The sequence below is a fragment of the Formica exsecta genome, unplaced genomic scaffold (genome assembly GCF_003651465.1).
Source record: "Formica exsecta isolate Colony F162 unplaced genomic scaffold, ASM365146v1 scaffold2, whole genome shotgun sequence".
In the NCBI taxonomy this organism is placed as follows: Eukaryota; Metazoa; Arthropoda; class Insecta; order Hymenoptera; family Formicidae; genus Formica; species Formica exsecta.
In genome coordinates this window covers 5,421,954-5,445,787 of record NW_021849297.1, presented here as the reverse complement: position 1 = coordinate 5,445,787, position 23,834 = coordinate 5,421,954, and the positions used below count along the sequence as shown (strand labels likewise).

General features: G+C 36.9%; 5 protein-coding genes across 14 annotated transcripts; 2 read left to right on the top strand and 3 right to left on the bottom strand.

Annotated features, from left to right (window-relative positions):
* Positions 1-195: 195 nt before the first annotated feature.
* Positions 196-2,930, top strand: LOC115234331. The gene is made up of 4 exons (XM_029805340.1): positions 196-1,010; positions 1,253-1,439; positions 1,654-1,795; positions 2,375-2,930. Exons 1-4 carry the CDS (start codon positions 853-855, stop codon positions 2,779-2,781), a joined length of 894 nt encoding a protein of 297 aa, XP_029661200.1. The 5' UTR covers positions 196-852; the 3' UTR covers positions 2,782-2,930.
* A 134-nt stretch (positions 2,931-3,064) lies between these two features.
* LOC115234316 (post-GPI attachment to proteins factor 6) lies at positions 3,065-12,832 on the bottom strand. 6 transcript variants are annotated; one of them, XM_029805315.1, is made up of 7 exons: positions 11,834-12,365; positions 11,561-11,754; positions 8,410-8,694; positions 7,690-7,973; positions 6,775-7,407; positions 5,733-6,690; positions 3,065-5,501 (listed from the first exon to the last, which is right to left on the bottom strand). In XM_029805315.1, exons 3-7 carry the CDS (start codon positions 8,589-8,591, stop codon positions 5,339-5,341), a joined length of 2,220 nt encoding a protein of 739 aa, XP_029661175.1. In that variant the 5' UTR covers positions 8,592-8,694; positions 11,561-11,754; positions 11,834-12,365; the 3' UTR covers positions 3,065-5,338. The 6 variants fall into 6 exon arrangements, with proteins under 6 accessions (XP_029661175.1, XP_029661179.1, XP_029661177.1 ...); XM_029805319.1 differs by lacking the exons at positions 11,561-11,754; positions 11,834-12,365 and adding an exon at positions 12,392-12,832; XM_029805317.1 differs by lacking the exon at positions 11,561-11,754 and having other exon boundaries at positions 11,791-12,365.
* Positions 12,833-12,979: 147 nt separating this feature from the next.
* Positions 12,980-18,173, bottom strand: LOC115234318 (protein O-mannosyl-transferase 2). Its single transcript, XM_029805321.1, has 16 exons — positions 17,908-18,173; positions 17,688-17,778; positions 17,351-17,434; positions 17,188-17,272; positions 16,968-17,072; positions 16,737-16,845; positions 16,391-16,659; positions 16,085-16,191; positions 15,754-15,871; positions 15,009-15,083; positions 14,570-14,773; positions 14,343-14,494; positions 14,162-14,250; positions 13,941-14,089; positions 13,448-13,857; positions 12,980-13,286 (listed from the first exon to the last, which is right to left on the bottom strand). Exons 2-16 carry the CDS (start codon positions 17,768-17,770, stop codon positions 13,181-13,183), a joined length of 2,145 nt encoding a protein of 714 aa, XP_029661181.1. The 5' UTR covers positions 17,771-17,778; positions 17,908-18,173; the 3' UTR covers positions 12,980-13,180.
* Positions 18,174-18,276: 103 nt separating this feature from the next.
* Positions 18,277-21,156, top strand: LOC115234326 (N-alpha-acetyltransferase 80). 5 transcript variants are annotated; one of them, XM_029805334.1, is made up of 6 exons: positions 18,277-18,396; positions 18,781-18,837; positions 18,907-19,135; positions 20,039-20,158; positions 20,254-20,387; positions 20,529-21,156. In XM_029805334.1, exons 3-6 carry the CDS (start codon positions 19,077-19,079, stop codon positions 20,888-20,890), a joined length of 675 nt encoding a protein of 224 aa, XP_029661194.1. In that variant the 5' UTR covers positions 18,277-18,396; positions 18,781-18,837; positions 18,907-19,076; the 3' UTR covers positions 20,891-21,156. The 5 variants fall into 5 exon arrangements, with proteins under 5 accessions (XP_029661194.1, XP_029661191.1, XP_029661190.1 ...); XM_029805331.1 differs by having other exon boundaries at positions 18,781-19,135; XM_029805333.1 differs by lacking the exon at positions 18,277-18,396 and having other exon boundaries at positions 18,727-18,837.
* A 169-nt stretch (positions 21,157-21,325) lies between these two features.
* LOC115234327 (flavin reductase (NADPH)) lies at positions 21,326-23,385 on the bottom strand. The gene is made up of 5 exons (XM_029805336.1): positions 23,036-23,385; positions 22,383-22,547; positions 22,196-22,285; positions 21,853-21,984; positions 21,326-21,778 (listed from the first exon to the last, which is right to left on the bottom strand). The coding sequence occupies exons 1-5, from the start codon at positions 23,106-23,108 to the stop codon at positions 21,633-21,635; spliced, it is 606 nt and encodes a 201-aa protein (XP_029661196.1). The 5' UTR covers positions 23,109-23,385; the 3' UTR covers positions 21,326-21,632.
* Positions 23,386-23,834: the final 449 nt, after the last annotated feature.

Below are 23,834 nucleotides of genomic sequence, written 5' to 3'. Positions count from 1 at the left end.
TATATATATATATATTTAATTTAATCATCATGTGCAAATCATTATATGCGTCATTCAAAAATTTCAAAACCACATAAATAATTAAGCAGATACTGCCCGTAACCACCCCCGAGGTTGCGCGTGTTTCGTAACGCAACGGGAAATCGCAACGCCCAGAGAATGATGGTGTCGAGGTGCCGGAGATGTCTTGAAATCAGTCAAAAGTCAGTGAACGTCTTAAAAGGACAATTGTTGACGGCACGGCTATTATTTCAGCTTCGGGATTTCGAGCGGAGTGACCGGCGACGTGACGAAGCGGCTGCAGCCGCCAGATGAGGAGACGGCCTTCTTCGTCTTCGAATGACGACGATGAGTGTCACGCATCGCGTGTCAACCTCCATGAATACCTAACAATGAAAGCGAAACCGCGGCTCCAATTATGTCCACGACTTGTCGTGTTCAGACGACCAAAGCAACTATATATGCCCGAAAGCAGTCTCCACGCAGCCAGTCCATGACACTGAATCGCCATATCTTGTTTTCTAAGATTGACCTCTGATCATCATACTTTACATCGAAGAGCCTCACCTTTGCCGCTGCCGAAGGTATTCTTATTCGACTTAATTCAACGTTGCCCTTGTACTCGCGCGATATCCAGTGGATGTCTTTGATAAAATAATTCTTTTGATGACAATAACGTGAAATGTTTTAAAATTCCCATATATATACATGTGAAATTTCAGAAGTAATTTATATTATATTCAGAATGAGAAATATTGACGTGACTTAATTTTGATAGGATAAAAATGTAAAGTTTGTCAACAAATCGTAATCTTTTTTGTCGTATAAAGATTTAAAAGAAGTTCATTAAACATGCTAGTATTATTTGCATTTATTTATAGTAAATCATTGGATTACTATCATCTATTTTTTCTTTTTCAGATGACGTTCCGAATTTCGCGAACTTTAACCGTGGCAATAAGTTGTTTCGCTGTTCTGGTCGGTTGCAAACCAAAGTTTGACGATGGAGGGTAAGTCACTTAAACAATTTCTTAACTAATATATGAATAATTCGATATTTATCAAATAAATTTCACCCTAAAAATTAAAAAAAGAAATGTCTAAAAAACATCTAAAAAATATCTGAAAAAATTTAGAAGTTTTTATTTAAATGTCTGAAAGATTAATATATCCTTTTTAGATGTTTATCTCTGAAAGACTTGTGTTATAAATAACTTCCATTTCTCATATAATATAATATCTTCATTAACAGGTTTGTACCAAGTTCCATCAGTTATGTGGAAAAGCATGCGAAGATGCAGGATCAGATAGCCATGCCGTCGTCTCAGATTAAACAACGAGAAGAGAATCCACCGAAACGCGAATCTGAGATGAACGATGTTACGGATCGCGGCCAGGAAGCGCGATTTGGTTTCACTAATATTGGAGGTACAGGAAGCGTAAGTATTGAATTGTGATTCTTTTCTTCCATTCTTTTTTTTTATGGATATCTCTNNNTTCACCCTCCTTGATTATATATATCCATTTTTGTAAAAAAATTTCAAAAACTGCTGATATTTTGCATCATTATTTTTGGCGACAGTCAAAATTAATTAAATTCGAAAATTCGTCGTTGTACATTTAAATTTATTGACTCGATTAAACTTTAATTAGGGCTACGGCGTGTCGCCTTACGCACCGGCGAAGATAGATCTTGGCGGACTTCTCTTAGGAGCCATCATTGGCGTGGGATCAATCCTTATCATCCCAAAGTTGCTTTATATCCTATCGGGCACTTATGGCGCGTATGCGAGAAGTAAGTATATCGTTCGTCCATATAAGCTGAATCCTTTGTATCGTCTATTTTATTTGTTTTATTCTTGATTTCATAAATTCTAAATTTCATGAATTTCCCACAGACTTTGTAAAATTTGACCTCTTATTCCTTATTAGAAAAATTGTCGAGTTATAAACTGTTGAACATAAAGCATATTTAAAATTTATAATTATTTAAAAATTATGAAACTTATTTATATATAGGAAATTTCTTGCTAAATAATACATCTTTGTGCGCTGGCTAAATTTACTTCAAAAAAATAAAGTCAACCCTTAAAAACAGGATTATTTTTTATTTTAATTTTATTATACGCAAAACGAGACGAGATATAAAACATTGTGATAAGTTTCATAATTTTTTTAATTTTTCAATTGAGATTTCTTATCCGGAGTCGCTAACAATAAAAATATAATTAAAAAGAAAAATATGCAATATTGTTCTTCGACATTTTCGCTAAGGAAAGCTTGACTCTAAATCTCATGGAGAGCTTTCCAGCATCCTATAAATCCTCTATTCCATCCGGACAACATCGATTATATTTAGACCGATCCGACATAGGTGAGGACTCCGGTTTCGCCCAGACCCTGACGAAGATCGATGACGTCCTCGCTCGTCACGGCATCGACACGACCTCGTGCATGCAACGCGCGGTGTGCACCTATTCGCAGCAAGCGGCCGCCGTAGTCGGCGACGAGAACGGGAATGGGAACGAAAACGATAGGGACGATAAGGCGACGTCCTTTGACAGGATGGTGAACGCCATCACCAGCAATCAGGTGTTCCGCACCGCTATGCAGGGCACGGCGATCGAGGAAGCGGTGGAAGCCGGCAAAGCTAACCGAAACTGTTCGAGATCGTATCCGCATTGCGGCTTCTCGATGGAGACAATGCTATCGCTGCTGGCCAACGTCATCGCGGTGGCAAACGCGCGACCCGCGACGCCCACCGCCTCTTCATCGCTATAACAATTCATTTACGTATTTTTCAACATTCTTCTTTTGAAAGTTGACGGGAATAAAAGACGACGCGAGAAAGATACTCGCGATTAAATCAAGAAAGAAGAACCGCATTGAAAACTGATTCACTATGTCGTGCATCCAGTACACTTTTCGCGATGCGATGAGGAGGAAAGATGGGAATCCGTTCACAGTTTTAAAATGCGTTTAATACTGATATAGCATCGTTTATCACGAAGAGCGGATGCTTCGGAATTGTTGCTCTTTCGCGATATTTCAGTTCGATTCGTACAACGATAATTTCATCTTTATTTCATAGAGAATTACATGTGTATATGTGTGTGTGTATGTGTATAAACTAATAATAAAAGTGAAACCCTCTGTGGAATCCCCCACGCTCGTGCATTCAGCGTGACACCTTTTTCTCTCTTTTAACTATGTAGAAAATATTATATAGTCTACAGCTTTCACATTGAAAAAAATAAAATCGACTAGAGTCGCGACGCGGTCGCGGCGCGTCGCTCTTAACACGTGTCAACGATCAGTACAGGCACTGCCCATGACGATGACGTTTTATCCTATAAATGAGACATTTTTCTCGGACAACAATACGCACATCACCTGCACACAGATGCGAGGGTGAATCGTAAAGTAAAGGCATGAGGTGTCTTTCCCATTTCTTCACTCCTTTGACTCGTCACAATGCAATTGTCTCTATCAATTGAAAAATTAAATCAGTTAAAAAAAAAGAGAAATTTTAATTATTTATAATATATATTTAAAAAAATGCAATCCTCACAAAAATTGAAAAATCGAAGCTAATTAAAAAGTTAACTATTAAAAATAACAGATTTTCATTCCGGTCTTTAACATGTGTATTACAGAAAATTCACACTTTATATAGAGAAAAATATAATTTCTATATGTATTATAAATGTATTGGTTTTTTTCCTACATTAACCGTCAAATTTAAAATGCAAAAGTCTAAAATAGAAAAGATATATATCTTTACTTTTTTATTCACCCTCGTATATTCTCGCAACAGGACGTTTATGTGCGAGATATAGATTCTCTAGAGAAAAAGGACTTATTCTCTTAAATTTACATTTCTACGCTCGCATTATCTTCATATCAGAACATTAGCATATCAGATAAACATTAAATTATTCAGTTCTAATAAAAAGAAATTAAAGTTTAATACTTTCTATACATAAGAGCCGAGAATATGGAATAATAAGGAATGCATACTTATCGCATATAGCATACTTTTACAAAGTTCTGTCATTAAACTGTCTTCTAAGAACAATAAAATTAATACGTAATAATTATAAATCACAGAGCATTATAATAACGCTATAACAGAAATAATAGTGAATGCTGATAGGAGATTAAGGATAGTAAGAAATATTTATGTAAATAAGAAGCCTCACTGGAACGAGAAATCTTTTATCACGCATTTCAGATATTTTACGTATCCTAGAAATATATATGTTGGTCCTTGTAAACAGGTCGTCACGTACGACTAAATTAATAAAAGTATAGTAAAACATTTTAAATTTTTGTGCAATCGACAAAATTTTTCGGAATGTCAAAACGTGTTTCGGGAAGATTTTGTTAAACGATAGATAACTACGCTTTTATAAATTTCAACATCACAAGAGCAATTCAACACTTCAGCAATAATTATAATAATTCTCTTTCTATCTATGTATCTCCATGTATTATTCCAAGAATTTGATCTTTATAATCAACAGACTTTTTAACTCTACCGAAATCTAAAAGAACAACCAAATACCATCGATATCAACTTTCTTCAACTTCCTTATTGTTTGTCAAAAAATGAGCAAGAACCTGCTTCCCAGACTCACGCTGAATTATTCAGATCTCTTTCTTTTACGGACAACTTACCGTGATTTAATACTGTCGTTGATTTATGCGTCGCATCTTATTGCTAAATAGCGTATACTATCGATAGATCTAGTTATCCCTCTTTCAAAAATCTATTTCACTTTGAAAATCCTTTCATATATCTATACACCGTCGTTTTTAGAAGAATAATATCTCTGTGATATACATATAATATATGTGCACCCCGTGTATGTATTCGATCAATCGAACAACTTTTCTGCACAAAATTAATCAAGCGTCTTTACAATAAAAAGCCGAGATTATAAATATTAATATTACGAAACTTCCCTCTAAAGAAACAAGTATTAAAATGTTTTTATGTTAAAAAAATAATAATTTGTGATTCAGTAACATAATAATTTAAGTCTTAATTTATCTAAAAATTAAATATTAAAATAAAGATTTTAATATAAAAGTTTTAATGAAAATTGATGCTACAAACTAACATAAATTTCCAAAATATGTTCGTCTTTCAAAATAAAAATTCGACACTTGATTTATTTTATATAAAAGCTGTCGAATCATCGGATGACATCTATTTGTTTATATCTTAATAATTTCCCTGATATCTCTTTGGTTATTTACTATCACGCGTTTTTCTGATAATATTCCCGGTCTCCTCAAATTTACCCTGGACGTATACACAGTTTTTGGACTATCACTTCATATATTGGCGCTTTGGCAAAAGTAGAATAACTGCTATTGCCACGCACACGTGCCATAAACTGTGAACAAGATAATAATTCTTACGTGTTTGAAGAAAGGCGTAACACACGAGACCCAGAGAGACGAGAAGAAATCCGGCTGGGAAGCAGATGGTTCTAAACAGAGGAAAAATCCCGTCAATAATCAACAATCTGTGAAGCAATAAGGATATCAAAAGCAGTAAAAAAGACAGCCAAATATATACCTAACTCATCGGAACGTATCTAGTTTGATGATTTAATTTTAATTTTATCACTCTGTTTATGTATCAATTAGTGAATTTGATTTTAAAGACAGATTGATCTTTTTTTCTTTTCTATTCCTTTCTTTATTTTTCTCTTCCTTACCTGTACGGACGCGAGGGATATTTGACAGTTCGCTTTCTCTTGCATCTGAGTCCCCAGGACAGGCCGATCAAGGCAGTACCAGTGACGGCCGGCAGCAAAAATACCCAGAGCGCCGTGCGATCCATCTCAGCGCCCATGGCGAGCACGATTGCACCGGCCACTTGACAGAACGCGGTCAACCGCGGCCCGAAAGACGCCATCGCCACCAGGGTCACCCAAATGGCGAGCAGCGCATTGAAAAAGTCGCAAAACTGCAGCACGCTCAGCCGCATGATGCACACGCCATAGACATCTTCGCCGGCCTCGCAGGCATGGTAGAACGTCGAGAAGAACATGACCGCGGCGTAAGCGATCGCCTCAGTGAAGTACTCGCGGCGTATCGCTATGTAGATCGAGCCGAGGAAGGCGAGGTTGCTAAAGGTCAGGGCAAGCAATTGCAGGAGTATGCCGCCGGTGCTGAGAACGTAGGTCGCGTCCGCGCAGTCAAAGCCGCGATAACCGCCGGTGCAGTAACATGCCGAGAAGACAAAACCGCCGCTCATGTAGTGCATACACTTGCCGCGCACGCCGCAGCGGCCCTCGATGCACGGCGACGACGACACGATGCTCTCCACCTGGGCGACGGTGCAGCGAGGCAAGCAGTCGCACCTATCGCACACGATGTCACCCCGCAAACAGCTGCGGGCGCAAGAGCAAGCACTGCTGGTGCCGCGGTGACTGCTGCTACTGCTGTTACTCGTCGTTGTCGTCGTTATCGTCGTCGTCGTCATCGTTGTCGTCGTCATCGTCGTCGTCTCCTCCTCGGGACAATAGACGCGCAAACTGACGTACCAGATTCCCGTCTCGGGAAACGGAATGTGCACGTAAGCCGGCTCGGTCGCGTTCGCGTATACGTCCGCCGTCGTGATGGTATGCGCGCGGACGCAGGCACCGCCTGAGGTAATGTTGGAGTAATAACCTGGGAAAAATTAATTAATCTAAGACCCGTTTGATTTTAAACAAAAATTAATCGATCAAAAGTGAATTTTAAAGACATATTAACCTAAAGAAACGCAAGCCACGAGGACAATGCTCTTCTTGTACTTTTCCTCCACGTTGATCAGCTTGAAGCCCATAGTCACCGTACCACCAACATCGTACACTCGGCCGATCTCGAAGCTAAGGACGGAGAGAGCGTTGACGGTCACGTTGAACGGCTGGGGTTTCGTGTCGTTACCGCGCAGGTGTTCGTAATCAAAGAGGAAGAATTCCGGGAAGGACTTCCTCAACAGCATTACCGAGGTCACCTGATGATCGTCCTCGTTAGTTCGATGATCCAATCGCATCGTCACGTTCGACGCGTTTCCAGTCAGTAGACGTAGGGTCACGTAGTGGAAGCCGCTGACGTAGGGCTTGAAAGGCAACACAATCGCCGTGGAATTGAGCAAACCGTCAGCGAGGTTGTCCTCCGCCGTGACGTAAACAGCGATCACGCAGTCTTCGCCGCAGGACGATTCCAAAACTAGATTCACTTCCGCCAGACCGACGTCCGATACAAGATACTGCACTATCGTTGTGTCGGATGCTTCGTCCAATTGCACTTCATGCTCAACCTCGGGATCCACCAGCGACAACGTCGCTGGTGTCTCGATGAACATCTCGGCATCCAATACAGTCTCACAGGACGCGGTAAGACCTGCAAAAGTTTTCTATTAATCTTGTAGAAGAACACAACGGAGATCGGCGATTTGGCTCTAATTTTACAAATAGCTACTTTTATTTTTAGATGTCATTGAAGAAAATATTTCCGAAGAGATATTCCTTCTATTTTAGAAATACTTTTATTTTTATACATATATATCTAGAGTTATATAAAAGAGCTTCCGAACTCTTTTAGTGTTACGAGAAATAGAAAAACGCAAATAATATGATATACTCTCTATTCATTGAAAGAGTCGTAATAAGCTGTATCTTTTACCTTGCTGCCTGATCTTCCCCGTGTCGGGATCGGTCCAGGATCGGAAGGCGATCGCGTACCAATCGCCCGCCGGCGGGGCCTCTATCTTAATCACATATTGATCGCCGTTGCTCTGCATCTCTCGACCGTAATGTCGCCGTCGTTTCTTCATCTCCATTAACTTCGCGGCCACTTTAGATCCATCAGGACGGACGAATGGCAAACTGCCGGACTTTAGGTACAACGAGACATTGCGTGGCAAGCATCTACCTATCCCGCCAGTCTTCTCTTCTTTCGCCGTGAATCTGAAACGCGACAATGCATTTTCGAATGAAGACTCGGACGAATTTGAAGAAAAAAACACGTAAGTAGAATAAAATAACAATAGAAAATTTTAGCCTCGAAAAGTTTCGAAAGAACATAAATTCATCGCTTTAAATTTTCACTATATATATTTCACTAAATTTTCAATATAATATTAATAAAAATATTCAGTCAAAAAAAAACAGATGCATCCAGATCAATACATAGAGTAAGAATAAGAATTGAGATCTAAATTTTTAAGGTCGCTTTTCCCAGAGATCAGAGAAAAATAGTGAAAATAAGTAATAATCATGCAAGAAATTAGCCAAATTCAAATTAATATAAAATCTCGCTATTGATTTTCTTTGACTGGGTGCATTTTACAGATGCAAAATCCCGAATAATTTGATCAATCTTCCTTTTGGATCCGATACGTACTTGAAGGCGACTGCGACAGAGAGTTCGGGCACTTTGAAGTGGATAATCGAGATGTGACGGTAGGCGTAATAATCCACCAGGACATTGTTCGGTTGCTGGGCGACCTTCTCCAATTTGCCGCATAGTCCTTGCTGGGTCGCAAGTGTCCATGCCAACAGCACGGCTAACGCGCTTTCAAGCATATTCCGACGTCTTGCTACATAAGGATGTCCGTCTGGTTCGAAAAAATTTTGCGAGGAAGAAGAAGCACGCTCAGCCTCGTAATAGAACTAAATGCAAAATGCGCTGCGCAAAAATCGATAAATTAATTATTTCGGTCCACCTGAATATTAGCGTCTAAAACATTCTTTCTTATTCGACTTTAAAAAGAATATCTTCGACGTGTTTTTTGAAAGATTTTATTTAATCTCTTTTACATTACTTTATATTACTTTTATTATAATTAATTTTACTCCAAAATTGCGTAAAAAGATATATTTCAAGTAATAACATGAGTTGATCCAATTTGCGTTTAAACTTCGTACAAGGATGCGGATCGAATTTGCTTCGTGCACAGATTAAATATAAGTTATCAATTATTAATTATTATCTGCATCGACTTCATAATTGATACTTTATATAAGGATTCCACAATCTCGATAAACAACAAAAATAGGTTGAAGAAGAGAGTATCGTGAATTAATTATACGAATTAATGAATTTCTCGCTCAATCTTTATTTCATTATTTTCATTCTTTTTATAGTCGTTTCGCTTCGTAAATTTATCGCTGGAGACACCGACAAGTCTCGAAACGAATAAATGCCTGCTTATCTATTTCAACATTCTAGCACTTGAGTAGCCGATGTCGGTGTGACATTTCTATTTCCGTCACTTTTTATATATCGAGCATTCAATCAATAACTACAGCTAGAAAATATTTTCTTACGTGTCTACCTCTCTTCACGCGCATACACTCGGCAAGCTCGAGGAATACTTTCGGTATTCCTCAACGAGATGACTGAGGAGGGATGTGCAATATTCACGAGACTTAACATCATTCGGCCACTCCGACTCCGACTCCGTTATATCTTCGTGCCCGGACAGTCGCCGCTAAAGTGGACTGCCTTCCCTCTTGCGTTCTCTCTCTTGCTACAACTTTTATAGAACTCATTTAAGAGATTAAAGGAGAGAGAGAGAGAAGCAGATTTGTACGAGATATGCACGGTCAAGTAGGTCAGATTCCATCGTTAATTCACACTTCCTGCGGACAGCGCAAGAAGCAATAAGCGCGCTTACTCGTCGAAGAAGTGTGAACGACGTTAAATGCCGTGAATATGTCACGATTTCTTTCAGTCGTCTCGTTCCTCGAGGTTGTTTTGCACTCGCGATGAAATCTCGCATAATGAATCTTTTCCTCTGAACGCGGGAAAAAAAAAAATTCAATAATTCGCGACTTGATTACTGCCAGTTATTTAACGGAGAATTAAAGTCACAGAAATTATAAAGAACTGTAAATTGAATTTGAATTCCGTGGCAAAAAATCTCCCGATGGAATTTTCAGAGATGGAAAGCGACGGAGAACAAAGACTTTTTATTGTTCTCTAATCTTTACGTAATTGGAACGAGTTGTTCATTATAAGCAGTATAAAAGTTGATTATTCTTGCTGTACGAGAAATAAATTATTCTTTCGAGATGAAAAATTGAGAAATTATCACTCCAGTAAAAAATTAACGGGTTCTTTGATATGAAATAAATATTATCAAGAGTCGTTATATTATATTAAACAAAAAAAAAACTTGGCTTGAATCCTAGTGATGAAAACGCGCGGAAACCGCATGAATAAAAGAGCAAAACTTTTCCGTCCAAGATATCGTGCATGATAAGGGGACACGTCGTGAATGCGGGTCGACGAAGCTACATGCAATGAGATCGGTTAGGGATCCACGAACGACAGCCGACAATCCGTATCACGGATTAATTAATCCGAGCTGTCCCGCTTCGGGCGAAGCTATTAAATAAAACATCGACAATTGATTTCCGATATAGGTATTATACCGCGATCGGATACCGATAAAATATGGCTTATCTCGCTGTTTCGAGGCGAATCGTTCATGCGGCCAGCAATAAGTGATCTATAATTATACAGTAACGTAAAGTAGACCACGATACCGTCGTTACATCACGGAAAATCGAATCATATATATCCAGTATCTTCGAGAAGGTGACGTCTTTGATGACGCCAACGTGCAAGATCAATTGACGTTCAATTAGTTATTACAAAAAATCATGCGAGTAATAATAAGGAGAATAATAAGTTGAATGAAATTGAAGAAATTTAATTCTGAAATTTAATCTGTAATACTCAAAATGTTATTCTTTAACTTTTAGCATGTGCACAATTTTTGTAATAAAAATGATTTAAATATAACAATCGATCAAAATGATATATCGATCAAAATGATATATCGATCAAGATGATATATCGATCAAGATGATTTATCGTCTACCAAAATTGGTACCTAACCCAAGTTCACCGCGTTTTTCAATTATTAATTATTTTTTTTTTTTTTTTTGTATGCATATACAAGTGTCAATTTTATCAATCTAGATGTCAACGCGTCATTCCCCCGGTTTTTTAAATTTTTTTTTTTTTTTTTTTTTTTTTTTTTGTATGCATATACAAGTGTCAATTTTATATAACCAATCTATAATGTTGATTGATTATTCGCGCGATATTTCTTATCATATTTTTTATCAAGAATCAAATGAGATTGAATCTCGAGATCGGAATAACACGCTTTGTATTAAAATCTATATATATATATACCAAACTCACCTTTTTCCACGAAGCGATAAAAATTATTTGAAAAACAAAATTCTCATTCGCAAATCAAAATCGAGATATGGTAATCATAGTAGGAACCTCAATTTTATCACTAAGATCGCTGATATATATGTTTCGAAATCGCGCATTAATATTAATTCGGCGATCTACTCGAAAAACATCTTATCTACTCTATTTGTTGCACACATCGATTGCTGCTTCTTTTCTTGCGAAATCCCACCAATTTTTCTTTCCTCGTTACATCAGACTATCCGCAGAGAGCTATCACGCGCGCAAATAAATACGCGACGACCGGAGAAAAATCGCGCTTTTGACTCGCTCTCACCTCGTGTTACGAGACGCTCAGCGCGTCGACGCGTCGACGCGCGCAATCGTCGTCGCGACGCTCACGAGGTCCAGGAAAATATCGTCCGACGGTGAAAACCATCCGCGAGACGGTAACGACCATTGATACATCGCGCGACGTGATCACAGCAACAAGTGCGTACACCAATAACAATCGCTCCGCATCCTCTTAATCTATATATAATAGAAATAAAAATAAAAATCGTATACATCACCCCGTGGACGAGATATTTCGCGAGGCAAGATCCCCTACCTATTTTCGCGAGCCCGCAATATGTCGGACACGAGCGGCCGCCGATGACGACGCACTGCGGCATCCGCTGGACCGCCGCGACGTTGTACAGGGACCGCGTCCGGACGACTGTCTCGCGACGGGCCGCCGGCGCGAGGAAGCGCGGCCGAATATCCGAGAGCGCGTCTCGCCCCGTCCCTCGATGTCGTTTGTCGTCATCGGCAGCGATACCGCGAGGGGCGATACGCGTGCGTCCCTCGCATTGTATATATATGTATATATGTATGTGTCACTGGGAACGAAATACGCGCGCGCGGCTCTACGATAAGCCGCGGTCGACCTTCAAGCGCAAAGCTTTCGAACCCGGGGCTTTCTAGCACACGCGCCTTCAAGCGTTTTGTAAGACTTTACAACAAGAACTATATGAAGGCAGAAATACTTTCTGCACACATGGAGCTGTCAGATTCGAAACTCTCCCCTTATCCGAGTGTTTCCTCAATTAAACGCTTTTTAATACGAAGTTCTCTCTTTTTTTTTTAATAATTGGTTTTTTATCGAGTTTTTTTTTTTAAAGCTTACGAAATGACGTATCGCCTCCTCCGCATTTCCGTCATTCGATAAGATCCCACGCGCGCGTACGCTTTCCAGATCCGTACATGGTCACGCATCTTAACGATCGGGAAACGAGAATTGCCCGTTCTCTATCGATCCACGCGTCCGCGATTGATCGATTTAATAATTAACATCCGGATAAATTTTGGCGAATTACGATAATCGCGCTATGTTAAAACAGAGTTTCACAGAACTGTGCGTATAATAGAATCTGCCGCATCAGTGGCTTTACGGCGAACTAAATGGACGGGATTAAGTGTAGTGAAGCTTATCCCGAGATAAGTGCGCCGATGTATGTATGCGTTCTATATATGTAGTCGTACTATCGCCACGATTAAATGAACGATGTGGGAAGATGTTATCAGCTAGAGATCGCTAGAGAACGTGATTCGTAAGACGACGTTATCACGAGTATCCAATCGCAATATCGAGAAATATGGAGAATATAGTAGTTTTTTTCTGCAAAGAGGTTTTCTTGGAAGAAGTTGCGGAGGAAAGTTAGCTTTTGATAAAGTAATCGCACGGTTCTAAAACGGATCAACAACGACTCAATTCACTAGTAAATCATTTCAATATTGTATGAATAAACTTGTAAAAAATATAAACCATGATATAAATCGCTAAATAGCTCGTAAAAATTAAATTATATGTATAAATAATATGAACATTTTTCCCAGCATCTCACAGTCGTTCTCATATGTATAAAATATTTAACTACATATAAAATACTTTGCATTACGTCGGTTAAATCAGACTTTAAAATTCCCAAGACTCCATCCATCGCAAAGAATGCATCAAGCTCTCCGGGTCCATCGCGGAAGGTCCGTCCATTCCATAAGCCAACGGCGAAAACAGATAGAAACTGCAATTAAATTTAATCAAAGTAATAATTATCTCGGTAATATCATACTTTTTATTATAAAAAAAAAAAAAATAATAATATTCAATCAAAGAATTTTAATTTTTCATAATCGTTAAAATTTTACAAAAAGATTATAATTAGAATAAAAAGTGAGCTTTTACCTGTATACAGTGCCGGAGATTACAATTCCCAGCGTGACATGGTAAATCGTATTTCCCACTTTACCGGGAAGCAACAATAGGAGGCATTCGATAATGTGATTCAATATAATCCCGGTCAGCATGGAACTGTACAGCAGCGCCGGGAAGTAATGATGGAAATATAGCACTCTGGTCATCGCCCAGAACGGTGCGTAATGCAGGGTCCATCCGAGGAAAAGCCACTTGCCGGCATGCATAATCTTGCCGCGCTGCTCGAGAATGACGGCATCGTCGACGCAGCCCCGTTGTTCGCGCACAGACGCGTGAACGTAAAGAATCACGAATATCGCGAGAAAGATTATGTTTCCCCACCAAATGACGGGATTGCCGAGCAGATATATCCTTTGATTGTTCCCGGAGAAGAATTGCCCCTACAGATTAAAAATAAGGATTTCTTCAGGATTCGCCGCGAAGAGTTGAGGCGCGTGCGATAGCTCATAAATCAATAATTTACTCTGTAATTTATAGGCCACTGCCAAGGTCGCGAGGACACCTCCCCCTCTTTCACTTTCAAATCCGAATTTCCTTGCAGCATTACGGCATGCGATTCCAGGAATCTGTTAAGGAATCCCGGCGCGTATACCCGGAAGCTGACGTTTGGTACTAACAAGAAATTAACAACATTATACGTCGCCTGAGTAGTAGATTCTATCGTAGCTTACATCGCTCGCTTACATTTGGCATATTGATTGTCCTCGATGTTCCATAACGCGTTCTTGTCTCTCATATTGGGGTTGCAGGAAACTTCTTGTTGGCTGTATCCCCTACATTAGTTAAAAATTCGTCGTCACGATAATAAAAAGTTATAGATAGATGAGCTATGAAAAGATTCAACGTAATTTCTATCTCTACTAACCATTTCGGCAACGTTTTACCGCTACACGTTAACACGCAATGATGAAGATAATGTACGAATTTCAATTTACTCGTCACGGTTTCCACCACATCACCATTTTGTCCATTCATTACCAATACTTTCCAGATATCGTTAGCATCGCCTGTACCGTTCTGAAAGACGAAAAAGAAAAAGGCGGTTGACGAACAAATCGAGCAATTACATTGAAATTATATTGGTCACCTTACCTCTCCATATCCTGTGACTTGGTAGTGCTTCTTCGATATCGGTGCGATCTCCTTATGCGAGTGTAAATTCCGCCTCGTAATAACATGCTCCAAGCGAACGAGATCGCCATGTTTGACCAACTCCGGCTCGGACGGTATCGCGTCCGTGTCGAATTTCTTCACCAACCATAGATTATTGTCGTCCTTGTGGGAATAGGTTGTGATCTAACGCAATCAGATACGTTAGTTAGCGCTACTGTAGGACACTTTATCTCACTTAAGGTCGCCTACTTATTTCATTATCTGATTTTGTCTATCCTTATGTTTCTCTTGGTTAAAATAATATATGCATCGTATATTTTGACAAATGATGTAAATCCATCACTCTATCTGGGATCAAACTCTCCGCATTTTTCCCTTTTATATGTATTATATATAGTATTCAATTATATCCAAGAACCTGTTGCTGCCTGACGCCGACTCCCTCGGGATACAAATGCCAGTGAGAGTGCAAGTAACCGCCGCCTGTGCGATGGTTTTTTAATGTGATGGTGGCACCATACGCTAATTGCCGCGGCATCGTCGCGTTATATAAAGAATTCCCTCGTAATAACGACTGAAATTCGGAACTGTAGAACCCGTCACCACTTCCGCTAGATAAAATATAAATGTCTAAATTGTGTAAATCAAATATTAGCTGTTTACACACGTGTATGATACTAATTTGCATATATTTGCATATATAACACACAAGGTATTCTCAAGGATAAGGAAATATTAATATCGAAGATCATTTCAATATTGTATGAATAAACTTGTAAAAAATATAAACCATGATATAAATCGCTAAATAGCTCGTAAAAATTAAATTATATGTATAAATAATATGAACATTTTTCCCAGCATCTCACAGTCGTTCTCATATGTATAAAATATTTAACTACATATAAAATACTTTGCATTACGTCGGTTAAATCAGACTTTAAAATTCCCAAGACTCCATCCATCGCAAAGAATGCATCAAGCTCTCCGGGTCCATCGCGGAAGGTCCGTCCATTCCATAAGCCAACGGCGAAAACAGATAGAAACTGCAATTAAATTTAATCAAAGTAATAATTATCTCGGTAATATCATACTTTTTATTATAAAAAAAAAAATAATAATAATATTCAATCAGAGTGCAAGTAACCGCCGCCTGTGCGATGGTTTTTTAATGTGATGGTGGCACCATACGCTAATTGCCGCGGCATCGTCGCGTTATATAAAGAATTCCCTCGTAATAACGACTGAAATTCGGAACTGTAGAACCCGTCACCACTTCCGCTAGATAAAATATAAATGTCTAAATTGTGTAAATCAAATATTAGCTGTTTACACACGTGTATGATACTAATTTGCATATATTTGCATATATAACACACAAGGTATTCTCAAGGATAAGGAAATATTAATATCGAAGGTATTCTATTTTAGTAGGAATAGATGATGATGAGGGGGTATCCTGTATATATGTCGACGCACAATAGTTTTCCTTACCTTTTATTCAAAACGGAAAGATGGATATAAAAAAATAGCATGTAAAGTAAAACCGGTAATAGGATGAGACAAAAGCATCGTGCTAATAAATGTTTCCCCACATAAGACTGCAAAAAGCAAATCAAAATCGTTCTTTGGAAACTTCACTATTTATTTGAAGTCTTACTAATTATTAAATGAATAGCATGTAACATGTAATGTTGAACATTGATATTGAGATCAATTCAGTAAAGCAAGAACGTGAAGCTTGCGTTATTTACGACATTAAAAGCCTTAAAATTGAAATAATTCTCGAGAATTACTTACGATAGACTTGGACAAATCTCCCAATTCTCGCCAGAGCTCGTACGCGGTGTAAAGACCCACGAGCAGTACGACAAATAGCCCAACGAATTTCACGCTGATCGTGCACGCGAGCGAGGCTCCGGTAAACGATAACCAAAACCACCAGGATCGCGTGAACGGCCGATCTCGGAGCGATGCCACACGCGCCATGCCCCATGTTGCGCACATCATAAAACACAATAGTATCGGATCTAAGAGTATATATTGATTTAACGTCAGCAGTCCTACATCTGAAACGCAAACAATTAATCGTTATTTGATTCTGGAATTGTAAATTTGAATTTTATAAGAATGTTATAACTCTTACCAAACAGAATGAAAATAGCAGAAAGGGCAGAGGCACGAATCGATTTGGTAAGATCCCATACAATGAGATAAGCTAAAGGGACAGTGGATGCACCCAGAATTGTGCAGAACTAAAAAATGTTTGCAGATAAATTATTATAATTTGAATACCCCAAATCAAACCTCAAATATAAATCTTGTACCTTTTGGTATATTTTGCTTTTTATTTTATAATTGAATTTAATCAACTTACTATTCTCATACCGATGTAATTGACATTCTCAAATTTATCTCCTGGTTTTTCAAACGCAAATTTCCCATCATAGCCTGTCATATACCCAGACAGAGCAATGAGCATCTAAAATCAAGTATATCTTTTTGTATATTTTAAATATTTTAATGTGATGACATTTAATTTGACTATTTTAATAACAGCTAAGAGATTTTTTTTTTTCTAAGAAAAAATTATGTACCTTTCCCAAAGGTGGATGTACATCAAAGAAGAATGTCCTATTTATATACCAACTGCCCATTTTACCGAAATGTGTTTCATCCCAACTGAAAACCAGATATTTATAAATAGTCTTAAATCAATGAATTATAAGTAAAATTAACAGAATGCTTAATTCATCTTACCACACATGTTCAGGTTCCGTTACTTTATAGAATCTGGTGATTAAAGTAAGTACAGTTATGCCTCCAAACATGAGCCACCAATCCCTGCAAGTATGAAAGCAAATTGCAATTATATTATAATTATTTACTCTTTTCATGTTTCAAATTAATCAAATTTATTAAGGAATAAAAATTGATCTTTATGTTCTCTAAATAATATTAATTAATTAATTACTATTATATTGAAGAACAATATTTTTTAAGAGGAACAGAAACAGGATATAATCTACTTAGGATATTCGTCGAGAGTAGGATTATAACTGCGATAATTTCAATTAAAAATTATAGTTTCACATACGTTGCATTATTTTTCTTTTCGTTTACTTCCGCGTTCGCCGCATTTTCCGATTTACAAGTGGTCTCTTGGATAGCGCTCTTCATACTTTAATCTGTAATTATGTATTTACTTAAATTAGATATATATATCGATTCGTTTAAATTAAACCGTACAAAAATTATACAATCTTTCTGGCCTCTCAAAAGTGCTCAAGAGGCAAATAACAAAAAATAAGACATACACAATTGACACATCTACTCCCACACTGTCGCATCCACGGATGGCCAACTGATTGTTTCTGCATGTGAATGAAGCATGAATTAAACACGTAATATAGTAGATGTACTTCATATGGAATTTCGTGCCGCGATTATTCAGATCGCGCGACATCCAATAGAAGAGCTCGTTTTCGAATATTCCCTAGTTGGTGATATTTTGTTCCTAAAGAAGACGTTTTTCTATTGGATGTGCCCAAGATCACGTGATGTCAACTACCCCGCCTGCTGACAGCAAGCGTTTGTTGTCGAGGCGATGATGACGTCGTCGATGTCGCGTGCGCGAGAATGCAGGCCACTTGCGGATCCGTATATAGAATGGAGGTTACGAGGAGAAATAGGATGCCCCGAAAAAAGGGTCGTTCCCGTTGCCTCGGGGTCGAAGCAGACGTTAATAGAATCGGTCACGGACAGATGCAGATATCTGTGTCCCATTGAGTCTTTCCTAGACACGGGTGTGGAATTTCTTTCTTGAGAATTCTTTTGATGACCTTTTTGTTTTCTCTCTATTCTGGAATGTCAATTAGTATATTATTTTGATAATACGCTTACGCTATAAAATATTCATTAGATTATTTTATTTTATCTGTTTACGAAATAATTTATTCATAATTTCTTTAAATTGTTATTCATAAGAATCTTAAATCTTTTTTCCATATTTTTCAAAAAAAAAAAAAAAACTACAAGCGCACTTAAAACTTTTTCTTTTATATAATTGAATAAATCATGTCCTACATATGTTATAAATAGAAAACGTGATATAATAATATGGTTGAAAAAATATTTAAAATAGAAGAATTTTTAATGCTTGCAAATCTTCATTATTTTTCAATTCTTAGCAAACTGATGACAGAAACCAAGCAGGTCTGCATCAATATAACCAGATATATATCAAAGTATGTCAATATTTTTAAGAGACAGCAGATCTTCGCTAGTTAATAAAGAAATATATGTAACAATGCAAGATCTCGAGAAATCTGAGAAGATCAAAGAGAGAACCGGGGATCAGGTGGGACACGGATATGCGCATGAGAGGGACGCACATGGGAATGGTTATTCGGCATAACGCGGTGGGGATAAAATCAGACCGAAATATCGTTTCGGAGCGGAAAACGATGACACCGTCGCCACCGGGATGCCATTCCCATTCGAGTCCGCGCAAACGAGTTCTCCACCTCGTCGAAAAACTACGCGGTAAGGACACCCTCTTCGCAGCCCTCCTTCCCTCGCGACTGTTTGTACTCCGATTCGCGGTCGCTTGTCATATCAGTCGCACCTGAGCCTGAGCGTGCGCGACAGACATTGCGAGGATGTGTCGCAATAGATTAATAAGACTTCCACTGCGGCAATCCGCAGAAAATACTGTCAGCTGTACTTGTATATACAGTATACATATGTGCCCATAGCTATATCTGTATATAGAATATATTTATAGTATATGATAGGAAAATATATATAGATGATGTATGTATCAAATGAAATTTGAATACCTTATAGAAAAAATTTGAAAAGGGTGAAACACATATATCAGAGATAGGTATATACATTGATTAAGGTTTATGAGTTTATAGATATAACTTAGCTTGTATTTATACATAGACATTGGTAGCTATATTGTACGTAGCTATTTTTATTTATAGAATATATAGCGTGTAAGATAAATAGATATATATCTATTAAATAAATGTTAAATAAAATTTAATGCAAAGGGATTATATAAAATATATCTATTTCCTATAGATATATTATATAAAATATATATTTATAGAAAATATGCATACATACAATTATTGTTTATACAAAATTTATGTATTTTACATATAGCAGTAAATTTAATTAAAAAAGATGAGATCTGAATATTTTTGAAGATTTTATTTTCAATAATAATTTAATAAACTATAGAAGATCTGGAATAAATTTTTTTTATGTTACTTGCATAAGAAACACTTTTTTATTAGAGAAGTGATTTTTAAAATATGTGTTTAGAGACAGAAATTTAAATATGTGTTTAGAAACAGATATTTAAAATATGTGTTTAGAGATGAGACTTATATTTGACTATGAAGTAATTTCAAAATAATTCAATTTTGATTGCAGGCAAGATATGATGGAAAGCAATGCTAAGTACGTAGTGATACCTCTCCACCATCGGCCTGATTTGATCAAAAATTGTTGTAAGTTAGTTAATTCTGAATGGCCTCGAAGCGAAACTGCACGGTGTGTTATGTTCCCCTTAGTTCTTAAAGACGGTTCAGAAAGAAATAGGGAGGATGTATCGACAAACTCACAACTTCTGTATTGTTATATTGCAGAATGAAATCTCTGAATGTGTCTTGCGACGATTTTCCCACGTGTCTGATTCTGATTAATGATAAGGACAAGGTTCTTGGACATTGCAAAATATCTCTGGTTGGTAGATCAAAAGTTAGCTGCTTCATAGAATCTGGTAAGCAAAGACAGGTATAATGCATGTATGTAGCATTGAAATTAATTAATTCAAACCATATATGCATTGAATATAAATCAAAATAAATCCGATATATAACATTTTATAATAAAGAATCTACATATATTTATGATATTTCAGTTGTAATCGACTATCGATATAGATCTCAAGGATTAGGGTCTAGATTATTGCGTGGCGTGGAAGAATACGTCGCGAGAAAGGGTCTGAAAAATATATATCTAAAGACAGATGGTCAGGAAGTGTTTTACTATAAGAACGGATACAAGTTGTGCGATCCATTCAAAGCGTATGGCATTAACGACATCATAACCGCCAGTCCGCCTCTCGGCAAAACGAAATTCAAGGAGAGGAACGCCGATCAGTCCGCCGGACAGCCACCACCGCCGCCACCGCCCCCGATGCCGGCGTTCCAACTGTCGAAATTTTTCGACACGCGAATGCTATCCCAAAAAACGCACATGGTAAAGAAATTAGGATACTAGCGTTATGTCAAAATATCTCGGCACGTTTTCTTGTTCTTGCTAAACGTTCGAGTTCATGTCAATTGAAATTAGATGATTAAAAATAAGTATGAGATATTAGAACGGAATCGAGTAGGATAAGACGAAAAAGGATAAATTATAAAAAAGAATAGATAATTTAACATATCGTATTTCAGTAGAGAACTTGAGCAGTGTTTTGTCCAGGAGATCATTCTCATTAGTGCACATTGATTAGGCAAATCATGTTGGATAATCATAAGGCAAATAAAAATGCATTTGACTTTTCAATTTAGCCGAGCAACATGAACGAAACACTGGATATACTTTAAATTTCGTTCTTATAACACATCTATAAAGAGTGTCACAGAATTTTCTCTTTCAGCTATTTTTATAACTGTAATTTATAACGATTAGTAGATAGATAGATTTATTCTCTATTTTTTAGTACAATTTATTTTGTCAGACTGCGCTTCTATATTTATTTCAAATATCACGCTTTCCTTATCTGTTGTCTTCCTGCGACAGAACAACACAAATACGCTTTTTTCCATCCAGCTTATGCAATTTGTATAAATATTAAACTTATCAAACGTGATAACACAATTTATACATAAAAATATATATAATTAATATATTTACATATACATATATATATACATATATATAATTAATATATTTTTCCACTAGAAAAACAAACTGCATGCATTTCTTTTATTTACGTATTCCCGCATTTCTTCTCGCATCATGAAGTGTTGGCGATGCCACAGACTTTTTGGTAATACTCTGGTTTCATAAGACACTCAACGAGAAACGCACCCAAATCGTGTTTGGAGATTGCGCGTCCAGGCGAAGAATCGAATGTGACAGTATACTTTGATTTTGGTGTATCTGAAACGTATAAAATTGGTGAGATTTCTTGAGAATATCGGGAGGACTGACTTCCTCATTGTTCTTACACATACCTGCTATGTGTGGCGGCAATATTGCTACCCACTTTAATCCACTTTCCTTGATCATGTCAAACATGCGTTGATGATCTGCATTCAAGTCCTTAAATATAGCAGGCACTGCTTCAGGTTTGTAGAATAAAAATGCTGAAAGCAATAGACATTTGTAGAAAACCAAGTATTGTATAAAGTATTAAATAATTAAATACAGAAAATCCTAATGTGCTAGAAATGTCAAGAAAATATTTTAAAGCAATTCAGTATAAAACAATATATGTATATATTTTATTTTCTATTATAGTAGATATTTTTTATTTTGTCATTCTTAGGATTTTATTTTTTTATAATTATACTTTACCAGATAGACATACAGAGATTAGTTCAACATTGTGTGTTTTCATGGCGTCTATTATATTCTTTAAGCCTTGGGATAATATAGTAGTAGGACCTAAAAGTAAGATAAAATAGATATAACATATTACTTCATATTATAACAGTAAGAAGAGCTCTATATATGTATAAAACAAAAATATCTGTGTACATACTCAAGTCATTCCTTGTTCCAAGAACTACAACAACAGCATCTCTATCAGCTACCGCTTTTGCAACTTGCTCTGCATTAGTGACATCTCCAATGACGGATTCAATTTTACTTTTAAGATTTTCAGGAACTTTGGCTTCATTCCTTACAAAAGCTCTTACATCCAGATCTGGATAATAATTGATATAAAAAATGCATATATATAATATCATAAAAATAAAATTTAAAAACTGATATCATGCATATATGCAGACAATTAGTGCTATATATAAACCTCGTATACAATTATTTATATATATTTATTATAAGTGAGAAAAAAAATATATATTAATTACATCACTTCAAAATAATTTATTCAGTGTCTCGTGTCTACACGATTTTATATTAGTTATATCATTGCATTATTTTATATAGGTGCACTTTAAGCATTTCAATTTGGAAAAAAGAAAATGATATCTCTCTCTTACATGAATCATCACTCTCAAATTATTCAAAGAGAAGCTTTGGCACAACACTAATAGCATGCAATTATCACATCCGTAACAAATAGAATAACGTTATCAACGACGCACTATATTATTATCAAGAGTCGGAGAGAATGAATAATGTAAATTCCGCGATCACACATACACACATATAGTGGGCCGGAAAATTTACCATTTTCTACGGCCGATCTCAGAGAGCATAGGCCGGTGTTTCCGGTAGCACCAAATATCACGATTCGTTTCATCTCGCTGATTGATAATGCGTTATCACGTAACCGCACGCGCGATTATATCTATCTCGCTAGACAGAAAATGACGAATCATTTTTGCATACATCTTGGGGGAGGGCGATATGTACGCCGGCGTCACCGGCGAACGGATTAATTGCACCGATAGCAATGATAAAACATTCAACACGTTGACGTGTTGCTCTTTCTTACGTAATAGATATTATTTATCGTTCGCTTATCCAAGATGTGACGATAAGCATCATCTTTTTTTTTTTTTAATGCATAAGATTTTATCCACAGACTTATTTGAGTTTAGCGTTTTGATGTGATAAGGAGAAGATAAAATCGTATTGCGAAAAAAAATGTTTATTTTACTTATTTATTAATGTGTTAGCTTGTTTAATGTTTTATCTTAATTGTACTAATATATTGTTATCATATATATAATATATGACATCTGTATATGTGCATGACATTATATTATAACTTTTAAATTTTATTTTCGTGATATTATATTTTTTATATCAATTATTACCCATATCTTGTCGTAAGAGCTTTTATAAGAGATGAAGACAAAATTCCTGAAAATCTTAAAAATAAAATGGGATCAGTCGTTGGAGATGTCACTAAATGCAGAGCAAGTTGCAAAAGCGGTAACTGGTAGAGATGCTATTGTTGTAGTTCTTGGAACAGGGAATGATTTGAGTATATGTGCACAGATATTTTTATTTTATATATATA